At 37.0% G+C, this 12,569-nt stretch overlaps 1 protein-coding gene across 1 annotated transcript in view; it reads left to right on the forward strand.

Annotated features, from left to right (window-relative positions):
* Positions 1-12,569, forward strand: part of RB1 (retinoblastoma 1) — a 161,387-nt gene that overhangs the window by 32,504 nt on the left and 116,314 nt on the right. Inside the window, exons 3-4 of the mRNA XM_008576687.1 lie at positions 8,577-8,692; positions 11,063-11,182. Coding sequence (XP_008574909.1) covers positions 8,577-8,692; positions 11,063-11,182 — 236 coding nt within the window. The remainder of the gene's footprint in view (positions 1-8,576; positions 8,693-11,062; positions 11,183-12,569) is intronic.

The following is a 12,569-nucleotide window of genomic DNA, read 5'->3' on the forward strand; positions in this document are numbered from 1 at the left end:
GAAAGCAGAATGAGATGTGAGAACCATCTGTATGGAGATGATGGGGGTACTGTAGGAGTGGATAAGATTGCTGAGGAAAAAAGAGAATGGTGGAAAAAAGCTCTTGGGGTTAAGAAACACTGAAAAAGTTGTGAGAGAGGAAGGAAAGAGTGAGGATGTTAAAGTGTAAAGTTAAGGAAAAACGTTTCATGAGAGTGGATTGAAGGAGAAAAATTGCAGATGCTGCATAGAGGTCTTTCTGGATGAAATCAAAAAAGGCCATTTGATTTAGATAGAGCGAGATCTTTGAAGACTTATAGTAGTGTTTGTATAGTGAGAGGGGTGTGTGTTAAGTAGGTGTAGTATGTGTACACTGTGAGAATGTGTGGTGCATGTGTGTATGAGAACAGTGAAGTGTGTGTGTACACGGAGAGGGAGTGTGTGTGAAGTAAGGATAGTTGCTTGACAAGGTTTAGGAATGGAAGGATAGTTTTGTTTTAAAGGTGATACAAGCTTATTTGTAACCAAAGTGAAAGAAACTTTTAGAGAGAGAACTGTTAGAGAAATTATAAAAGACAGAGGGAGGAATTAATAAGCTGTGTCTTCAAGGACACCGAGAGACAATGTCATCTAAGGTGGGAGGGAGGGAGGGATAAGAGATATTAATTTGAGAGTGGAGGATAATGGCCATTTGTCAAAGTTGGACTTGAAGATGTAGAGACATTTTGAGGAAGACTGGAAGATATAGAAAATCAGAAATGACTTGATGTGAAGAAGAATGTTGAAGCTTTAGGTATTGTGATTCTTCAACCTCAATAAAATAGAAATCAAGACCACTACTTAAGAGTATAGAACTCTTGATGGGGGTGATGAGATTAAGGATTTCTATAGTGAGAATGTAAGGAACATCAATGTAGAAATGTAATAAAGAAAATCTCTTACATGAACAATACTAAATTGAGTATTAGGAAACTTGGGTTTTAGGTCATGGCATTGACTGACTGTGATGAGCAAGTCTTAACTCTCTAGTCTTTAGTTTCTTAATCTACACAATGAGAGGTGAATCAGATGATCTTTTCAGATTGAAAAATCTTGAATCAAACTCAACTAAAAATGAACAAAACATATAAAACTACAGTAATCAAGACACTGTGGTGTTGGTGGGAAAAAAAAAGAAGTAAATCAATGGAATAGAACAGAGAATTCAGAAATAGACCCATATGTGTGTGTGTGTGTGTGTGTATTCAATTTTTTTTTTACAGATATACGAAGCTAATTCAATGGAGGAAGGATATTCCTCTTAACAAATGATGCTGGAGCAACTGGAAATCCATATGCTAAAAAGGAACTTCCATATCTACCTTGCAGCATTTATAAAAGTTAACTCAAAATGAATCAGAGACCTAAATTTCTAGAACATGACATAGGAGAAAATCTTTGTGAACTTCAGTTGGGCAAAGATTTCATAGATACTATTACTGAAAGCACAACCCATAAAAGAAATAAATTAATATATTGAGCTTAATCAAAATTTAAAACTTCTCCTTGAAATAGTCTATTTAAGAACATGAAAAGACAAGCCATATTTGAAATAAAGATCACATTTTATTCATGGAAAAGGTCTTTAAGTTTTCAAAAATCAGAACCTAGAGCAAGAAAGGCAGTGAAGTGCCAGACCAAGATCTGCTTAGAGCCAGGAGAGACTCCTTCCTGTGGGGAAAAGGTAGGCAAGGGGAATCTCCAGTGGTCTGCGCGCCTGCTGTGGATGCCTGCAATTCAAGCTATAAGGGAGCCTTGTGGCTCTTGCAAGCTCTGAGCTAGTGTGTGGAGCTGTTTGGGGTCCACACCCCTGCATTAATCCAGAGAGGGAGTTCATGCTGAGCTTTCCCATTCCCTGGGTCCCAGGTTGCTATTGAACATTGTCATTTTGGGGTCAGAGCCAACACCAGAGTGTGTTTTGCCCTGGGCCCTAATAGCCATGGCATCTTCACACGCCTAAGGCCTCTTCATCACACTGATTCTGGCACCTGAGCTCATGAGGTGCCCAGCACCCCTGGGAACAGGTGGTTCAATGCAGTGTGGAGGCCATCCCCAGGACAGAGGGAGCCAGCACTTGCATTTTCTGGAGCCGGAGACCTGACCAAACAGAGCCTTCTGCTACCTCCATCATCCCTGCCTACTTCGGTGGAGTGCCTATGCATCTCTCCTGGGGGCAGATTATTGCTGTGGTTCCAGTGAACCTACCCAAACCCACCCACTCCAGCTGGAAGCTGCAGAATGACCACATGCCCCTCCTGGGGACACAGACTCCCATCTGTAGGTCCAGCAAGCCTGCTCAGGGCCACCTGCTCCAGCTAGGGAGCTTCAGGGTACCCCAGCATCCCTCTTGAGGGGGCACAGGGTCTGGCTCACACCCCCAGTGATCTCATCCAGAATGGCCCACTCCAGCTGAAGAGCTGTGGAGCACCCCATTGTCTCTTAAGTACACAGAGTTCCTCCCAGTGACCTTGCCCAGTGTTGCCTGCTTCAGTTGAGGAGCTGCATTTTTCTTGGGAGCCCAAGATCCTGGCAGTGGCCTCAGTAACTCCACTCAGGGTCACTAACTCCAGCTGAGGAGTTTCTGAGCACCTCAGTGTCTCAGGAGTGCAGTATCCTGGCTGCAGCACCAATGAGCCCATTCAGGGTTGCCAGTTTAAGCTGAGGAGATGTAGAGCACCCTAGCACCTCTCTCAGGGGCACAGAATCTGGGTTGCGGCACCAGTGAGTCTGCACCGTGTCACCCACTTCAGCTGAAGAGCTGCAGAGCACCCCAGTGCTTCTCCTGGGAGGCCAAGACCTCACCCACAGCCCCAGCAACCCTGCCCAGTGTCTCCTATTTCAGCCAAGGAACCTCAGAAAACTCTAGCATCTGTACCAGGAGTCTAAGGTTCCATTTGCAGCCCTACTGACCTCCCCAGGGTTGGCCTCTCCACTTGAGGAGGTGCAGAGCTCCTGAATGCTCCTTCCAGGGTTCTACAGTCCTTACTGCTACCTAAGTGACCCTGCCTTCTTTAGCAGAGGAACAACTGATTTCCATAGCACCTCTGCATAGAACCCTGAAGTGCCAGTGATGCCATTCAGGGTTGCTCACTTCAGCTGAAGAAGCACTGAGTGCACCAGTGCATCTCCCAGAAGCTCAAGGTCTCACCTGCAGCCCCAGCAACCCTGCCCAATGTCACCCACTCCAGCAAAGAGCTGCCAAACACTCTAGTGCCTAAGCCATGAAGGCACTCACAGACAACTCTAATGTTGAATACAGTCAAAGAAATCACAAAGGTACTACACTACTACCCTTACCCAAAACCTAACCTAAAACACCCTAACTGACTGACACCGTAGAACACATCAACAGGGAAATCTTCAAGATCTACTGTAGAAAATGAGAATAGAGTGACTGTTCTACCAGAAGCCCAGACATCAGTGTAGGGATATGGGAAGCATGGGAAAACAAGGAAACATGACACCTCCAAAAGAATACAATAATTCTCCAGTACCAGGCCCCAAAGAAAGGAAATCTATGTAATGCCTGAGAAGGAATTTAAAATACTTACCTTAAGGAAACTTAACAAAATGAAAGAGAATAAACACAACAAACACAACAAATCAAAAAAGCAATTTATGATCTGATGGAGAATTCAGCAAAGAGATAGATAGATATAAAAAAGAACTAAACAAAAATCTTGGAAAAAAGAATTCATTAAATGAAATACAAAATACAATTGACGGCTTGAGCAACAGGGTAGATCAAGCAGAAGAAAAAATTTTGGAACTTGAAGACACGTGTTTTGAAACAACCCAGTAGGACAAAAAAATAAATAAATAAAAACAAAAATAAAAAAGAATGAAGAAAGCCTGTGAGATCTATGGGACAACTCTAAGTGTACAAACGTCAGTGTTATGGGTATTCCAGAAGGAGAAAAGGCATCAAAAACCTATTTAACAAAATAATAGCTGAAAATTTCTAAAGTATTAGGAGAGATACAGACTTCCAGATACAAGAGGCTCAAATGTCTCCTAACAGATTTATCCCCTAAATAATAAAACTCACTGGCAGAGCAGAAATGAAAAAGAGAAAGAAATTATATCTTATCAGTACAAACAAAACAAAACAAAACAAAACAAAAAAAAAACCAAAACCAAATAGCAGAGACAACAATAAAAGAGAAAGAAAGGAACAAAGAATATACAAAACAACCATAACACAACAGAATGTCAGGAATAAGGCAACACTTTTCAATAACAAACTTGAATGTAAATGGATTAAATTCCTCATCTAAAAGATATAGACAGGCTGAATGGATTGATTAAAAAATAGGACCCACTATATGCTACCTATGAGAAACTTCACCTGTAAAGACACACATAGATTAATAGTGAAGGGATGGGAAAAGATACTCCATGCAAATGGAAACCAAAAATGAGCAGGAGCAGATGTGCTTATATCTGGTAAAATAGATGTTAAATTAAAAAAAAACTATAAAAAAGACAAAGAATAGCATTATATAATGATAAAGGGATGAATTCAGCAAGAGGATAAGAGTTTTAAAATTATATGCACCCAACATTGGAGTGCCGAGATATATCAAACAAATATTATTGGATCTAAAGGGAGAGACGGACCCCAATACAGTAATAGTTGGGGACTTTAGCACTCCTCTCTTAGCATTGGATAGATCATCTAGACAGAAAATCCACAAGGAAACATTGAATCTAAACTGGACTATAGACCAAATGGACCTGACAGATATTTGCAGAACATTTCATCCAACAACTGTAGAATACAAATTCTTCTCATCAGCCCATGGATCATTCTCCAGGATTGATGGTATGTGAGGCCACCAGTCAGATCTCAATAAATTTTTTAGAAATTGGAATAATATTATCTTTTCAGATGGAAGTGAAATAAAACTAGAAACCAATAACAAACAAAACTTTGGAAACTGTACAAATACATGGAAATTAAACAGCATGCTCCTGAACAACCAATGGATCAAAGAAGAAATTAAGCAGGAAATCAAAAAATTCCTTGAAAAGGCCGGCCCGTGCCTCACTCGGTAGAGTGCGGTGCTGATAACACCAAGGCCACGGGTTCGGATCCTATATTAGGGATGGCCGGTTAGCTCACTTGGGAGAGCGCGGTGCTGACAACACCAAGTCAAGGGTTAAATCAAAAAATTCCTTGAAAAGGCCGGCCCGTGCCTCACTCGGTAGAGTGCGGTGCTGATAACACCAAGGCCACGGGTTCGGATCCTATATAGGGATGGCCAGTTTGCTCACTGGCTGAGCATGGTGCTGACAACACCAAGCCAAGGGTTGAGATCCCCTTACCAGTCATCTTTTAAAAAAAAAAAAATTCCTTGAAACAAATGGAAATAAAAGCATAGCATACCAAAACCTATGGGTTACTGCAAAAGCAGTACTAAGAGGGAAGTTTATTGCAATAAGTTTTTACATCAAAAGAGTAGAAAGATTTTAAATAAAGAATGAATGTTGTAGGTGGTTTCCGTTGATTTTAAAATTTAAAAAGCATGGTAACAGGAGGTTATTTATTAGAGAGGCAAACAACTTTTCACATTTTGGTAGTTCCTGAGAAATTGTCTATATTAATATAAACACATATACAAAATTTGTTAACTTTATTGAAATATGTAATAGTTATAATAGCGAAGTAGTGTATGCTTTGTTTGTTGAGTTTCAGAAATAGTAGGCATGTAATGCAGTTACAAAATCAAATTTATTGAGATATAATTTACATACACTAAAATGTACCAATTTTAAGTGCACAACTAGATAAGTTTTCAAAGATACATACACCCGTGTGATCACCACCAGTAAGATATGGAACTTTTTGATGACTTTAGAAAGTTCTCTCATTCCCCTTCTCAATTATTCCCAACACCTCCCCTTTGGTCCTCAGGCAGCCACTGATCTACTTTCTAACATTAAAGATTAGTTTTGCCTTTCCTAGAGTTTGATATGAAAGGAATCATACAGTGTATCCTTTTGTGTCTGGCTTTTTAAAGTATAATAATTTTGAGATTTATCAATGTTGTTATGTTTATTAGGACTTTTCCTTTTTATTGTCAAATAGCATGCTATTGTAGGGCTATACCACAATTTATTTATGTATCACCTGTTTCTGGATATTTGGGTTGTTTCCAGCTTATGGCTATTATGAATGAAGCTGCTATGAATATTCACATGTAATGTTTTCATTTGTCTCGGGTGTCCAAGTGTGTGCTAACAGTATAATGTCCACCAAACTGAGAAGGTATCCTGAACCCAAGAATGAAGCAGGCAACTCCATATGGTTTACAAGGAGTTATTTATCATCATTTTTATTATTTATGAGTGGTTACTTACAGGGAGTGGATTGGGTGGAGTGTCAATCTGAGTGTTGTGTGGGTTGCTTTCTCCTCAACCCCCTGGTGTGTGTGGGGGGGTGAGTGGGTGGGTGCATGTTGAAGCTTATAAGGGACTTATATGCCAAAGAGAGAAAGGCTGCAGAAGTGGAAGATTACCAGGCACCTTGCAGCCTCTTGCTGCTTATCCTTGAAGTTGCTGGTGTTTTCCTCTTATCTTACACAAGCATAGCATTCTGTTAATTTCCCTTCCTCAGTTGCTAAGCAAGCTGCACATAGGAAAGATTTTAACTATTGAAATTGAAGCCAGAGCTTCCAAGGCCATGAGGATGGAGTGCATTTTGACTAGCATTCATACACTTGGGTATAAATATCTGCAAGTGGAATTTCTAGGTGAGGAAAGTATGTATTTAACTTTATAAGAACATGCCAAACTTGTTTTCTAAAACAGTTGTACCATTTTCACCAGTGATATTTGAGTATTCCATTGCTCCCCATCCTTACTGACCCTTGAAATGATCAGTCTTTTTAATTTTATTGATTCTAGTGGATGTATAAGTGTAATATGTTTTAAAATATTTATATCCTAAAAGTACTGTAGCTAAAATTAAGGAAAAGTTAGAATTGAATGGTGGTAAACTGTTATCCACAAAAGTTGGTAGTCCAGAACAACTTTTTATCCCAAAGTTTATATATAATTGAGATTTCAAAACTTGGCACACATGCCTTTCTTTTTAGCTCTGTTGTAACCTCCAGTTAAGAGTAATCAAATAGTTCTGTTTAATAGAACATTAGATAATTTGGAATTTCTTTTATTTTCAATATAATATAATCTAAATTTTACCTATAAAATTTACATATTTAGAAGGTGGTATATATTGTTAGGAGAAAAATTATTCTAATGATAATGAAAAAGTATTCCAGTGGTAATGATAGCCATAACTCATTAAGTACAGTAAGTACCTCCTTAACTATGGGCGATAGGTTCCAAGACCCCCCAGTGGATGCCTGAAACTGCAGATAGTACCAAACCCTGTATACACTTTGTTTTTTCCTACATACATACCTATTATAAAGTTTAATTTCTAAATTAGGCACAGTAAGGGATTAACAATATATATGTATGTGAGATATATATATATAATGATAAAATAGAACAGTATAACAATATACTGTAATGAAAGTTATGTGAGTGTGGTCTCTCAAAATATCTTACTGTACTGTACTCATCCTTTTTGTGATGATGTGAGATGGTACATATCTACATGATGAGATAAAATGAGGTGAATGACATAGGCATTGTGACGTAAATGGAAAATTCCAGAAATAAATGATTTATAAGTTTTATAAATAAGTGATTTATAAGTTTTGGCATTGGGTGCCATTCTGAATATCATGATAAATCTCTCACCCTCCCACACCATCCTGCCTTGGACAGGGGTGTGAGTTATCTCTTAGTCTAGCGTATCCATGCTATATGTGCTGTCTGCCCATTAGTCACTTAGTAGCCCTCTCTTCTTTTATCAGATCAAATGTCAAGGTGCTTGTGTTCAAGAAACTCTTATTTTGCTTAATAATATCCCCAGGCTGAAATCACAGAAAACAAAACAGCAAATAAGGGGGGGACTACTGTATTAGTTTTATGCTGGGTATTATCTAAGGGCTTTATAAATATAATCTCATTGAATTCTTACAAAGTGAGGTATGTGTTATAATTTTGATTTTACAAAGAAGACAGTTAAAGAACTGAGACATGAATTACAGATGGCTAAAAAATGCTTGAATGAATAAAGTGATAAAAGAATGAATTAGAGAAAAGGAAGGCTTATTGAATAATAAAGTGGGCTTTTAAAGAAAAAGGTTATATGTTATAGACTCTAAAATATTTTAACTTTGCTTTGATGGCATTGGATTATTGAAAAATGAAACTATTTCAAAGAATTGATTGACCCCTCAAGTTTCCACAGTAAGTTATTTAACTTTTTGATCTAGTAATTTTCATTGTCTTATAATATAAAATTTAAGTGTTTGTTATTAGTGTAGAATGAAATGCATTCAATTATATGCCATCATAAGGATTTTACAGCATTTATTTTGTTATGCTAAATAGGAAAAAAATCACTTGTAATATAGTTTTAATGCAGTATCCAATGTATGAATGATTTAATGAAATATTTGAACTGTTTTTGTTCCCAGGAAGGTTATATTCAAAAGAAAAAGGAACTGTGGGGTATCTGTATCTTTACTGCAGCAGTTGACCTGGATGAGGTGACATTCACTTTTACTGAGCTACAGAAAAACATAGAAACCAGGTAAAGTTTCTTGTGTGAATATAGGCTTCTGCCATTAAAGAAAATTGCTTCTGGACTTTCATCTTAATAGTAAAGTAAAGTAAAAACATTAAGTAAAACACAAAGGACTTGGGTCAAATGATATACTGCCATTCTCTCATGCAGCCCTTAATCAAAGCATATTTGTACTGCATTTCTTAAAAATATAGCTGTTGTGTTCAGGGAAAATTTTCATGTGTCTCTCACTATTCTTCTATAAACTTTCTTAATTGTAGCTATTGATAAAGTGAAGAAAAAAGCAAGGGTTTATAAAGTAGGCTTATTATATACTAAAATCTTTATTAAAGTGACATAAATCTATCTTAAAGATATTTAGATAAGATTTATTAAAGCTTAAGATCGTTTTAATATAGTACATACTGTAATTACATACATTTTATACTACATATTCAACTGAGTATACACTGCATTACTTGATAATTACTTAACAAATGTTTGTTGTTGAGCATATAGACCTTTGAAAGAAGTTCCAGTAATTCATGAACTTTATATTGAGAAACTTTTTGGGACTTATAGTCATTTCCTTTGGCAGCATATTTATGAAATGCAACAGTAAGTTTTACGAAATAGGTAGTTGTATATGGTTCTTCTTGAATAAGCCATCTAGAATTAAACATAACTGGTCTTTTATTTAAATGAGATCAATTAAATTGTTAAACTTTTGTAACTTTTTTTCTTATACCCCTAAATAAAATGTGGAAAGACCTTGTATATTCATAAAAATACAAAATAATGTAAATAACATAAGTAATTCACAGAATATATGCCTATAACACCACAGGCACTAACTATTCCTTTTCTCTTTCCTCCCTCCCTGCCTTCCTCTCATTAAGTTACACCTAGAAAAAGAAGGCTTTCTTATAACAGTTCAGTTTTCATGGTACTCCAAGGACAGGTATTGTCATATACCTCATAAAAACGAACTGAGAATGGTTCTTTAAATGCTCTTTTAAGGTTGAATTCTTTTTCACATCTGCTCCATTCTCTTTTCTCTTGTAATCAACATCCTGGTCTCCTACTCTGAATCTTTTCTTCTCCTTTATCTGCTTTTCCACATAGCTTGTCATGGCTGCCCCAATCCCTTCTGTATCATGAGAATTTTTAACCTTCTTTTGGGTTTTGTGCCCCTGCTGATTAGCTGAAGCTCTTATTTTCCCATTTCTTGAGGTAAGTGTCTGATTGATCCAGCCCTTTTTTTTGAATGAAGTCTATAACTATCATTGCTGGATGAGTCTGGTGACTGCCCTTTTCTTCACTTAGCTGCTTTGGTACAATCCCTTACACAAACTTGATTAGAAATGAGTATATGAGATGTAGTTGATGATTGCTATCTTTAGTGCCCTATTGAAAAAAATGTATACATTGATGTTTCAAATAGGTTTTTATAGAAAAACATAAAGAATGACTTAAAGTCATTATTTAAACAACTTAAAAATTTTAATCAGCTTTCCTTTTCCCTTTCCCAACAACTCAGTCCAAAAACTATTGGGGGGCAAAGAAATTAAGTTTGTACGTCTGTGGCAGGGGAGTGCCATGGGGCCCATGGAAGGATGTGAGAGCCAAAGTGGGGTGAGGAGGACATCCACATGGGGGTTGTTCTTGTGTGTGGGCAACCTGACATGGGTTGCTTGGTGTGCAGTGTCAGAGCAAGCAGGGTGTGTGGGTAGCCAATGTAGGGAATGATAGCACAGGTGAGGTAGGAGGGCAGCTTGGTGTGGGGAGTCCGATCCTGGTATGGAGGGTCAGGGTGACAGTGATGTCCATGTGGAGGGGTTCAGGCAGCCTAGAATAGGGAGTCAGTATGAGCAGAGAAGAAGAATGTCCACATGGGGGAGTGGTGGCTTTTGAGATGGAAAATAGTCACAGTGGGATAGGTTAAATGAGTAAATAAATTCAGGATGAATGGGTTTTAGGTTTCTCATTGTCAAAGAAGAGTTACAGATATGGAACGGGAAACACTACAATGAACCATGTGGTTTTGTGTTGGAATTGAGTAAATGGATGTGAATTTGTGGTTCATAAAACGTACAGATAGATAGGAGTAAACATACATGTGTGTGTCCTTTCATGACCCTTCTTTTTTTCTGTACTCTCAGTGAGAAATAGATATCAGCACAGGTATACAAATATAGAGGTGTAGGTTGAAGGCTAGTTGGTTTTTCCCTTTTCAAATTCTAGTAAAATGCAAAAAGTAATCCCTTCCAAAGATGTAATAGTGATTTAGTGTAGAGCTAGTAATCTTTTGAATTGAAATGTCTGTGCTTTGAAAATGAAATAAAACAAATTTTTTAAGTTAACTGATTTACTTTTTTTCTATTCTTTCCTTTGCAGTGTCTATAAATTCTTTGACTTACTAAAGGAAATTGATACCAGTACCAAAGTTGATAATGCTATGTCAAGACTGTTGAAGAAGTACAATGTATTGTGTGCACTCTATAGCAAATTAGAAAGGTAAAAAAAATTTTATCAGGAATACACTCCGATTTTTCATGTCAATTTTTATAGTTAGATTCCATCTGGGAAGTATGACATATTTAGTAAAGTTGTTAACTGTTACCCCCCAGACATTCCTTTTGCTATTAGGTTCTTATTAATTCTTAGCTTTCTTATTTATCCAGTCGTTTACCTTCTGAATGCTTCCTCCAAAATTAACTGTTTTACTATCCTTTCATGTCTCTCATTTGTTTTCACAAACTTTAAGCTTAGGTCCCACTCAGCCTTCTCTGCCAGAAGACTTCTAGTTCTGAATGGAGTAGTGACCTAAACATAAACTTCTTCCTAATGGTGTTATTACATTTAGAAAGAGAAGACATATTGGCAATGGAAGGTGTATATGACCTGTACTACCAAGTAATGATTTGTACTCCTACTGATGATTAGAAGACTTTTCACCATTACTGTTCAACTGGGAGAATAATAAATACGCTTGGGTTAAGTGTTTGATACAATTTTTATCCAAACTGTAGTCCCCTACCCCCAGCATTACAGCATTTAACGTGGCATGTGTCCATTATTATGTTCGTTTCAGAGTTTATTTCATTTGGGTAGGAGAATATAAGAGTTAACATTGTAGCTAAATAAGCAATTGTATAATAGCATGGTAAAGCATGGTAAAGCGAGAAGGGAAAAAAGGTATTCTGGAGATATTCTGGAGAGAAGGAGGATGGAGATAAAGCTGGAAAGAAGCGTCTTCTCAGAAGGATGCCTCTGTTTTTTCCTTCTTTCTTGGTGTATCACTAAAACTTCAGAGGTGTGATTAGAGGATGAAAAAGTGGAGAAAGATTCAAAGGTTGGCTAGGGCTTTTGAAGAAATATCTTTTCTTGCTCTTGTTTTTTAACTGTAATATAGTAGCATTGGGCATTATTATTATTTCTGTCCTTTCTTGAAGAGAGTAGAAGCTTTTTGCACAGGAAAACAGGAAATTTTTTATTATTAAAGAAAATACCTAAGTAATTTGCATAAGAAATGTGAACTAATGATAGAATACTTGGAAAAAACAGAATGGCAAAATTTCAACACTGGAGATAATCACCTGTCATATTTTAGACGAGATCGGGCGCATTCAGGGTGGTATGGCCATAGACAACCTGTTGTATTTTAGAATATTTCCTTCCTTTGGGTATTATTTTACACTGAGTAGATTATATTGTATATATATTTTTTTGCCTTTTGTAATTTACTTAATAGGGACTCTCTAAATTCTTTTCTGTCCTTTAATCTTGTTTATAACCTTTTAATTTATATCTGGGATCTTATCCTAATAACATGATCCTAAACACAAAAAGGCTTTAGAGATTTTTTTTTTTTTTTTTTTTTTTTTTTTTTTTTTTTTTCCGT

Source organism: Galeopterus variegatus, unplaced genomic scaffold, assembly GCF_000696425.1.
Source record: "Galeopterus variegatus unplaced genomic scaffold, G_variegatus-3.0.2 Scaffold1388, whole genome shotgun sequence".
Taxonomy (NCBI): Eukaryota; Metazoa; Chordata; class Mammalia; order Dermoptera; family Cynocephalidae; genus Galeopterus; species Galeopterus variegatus.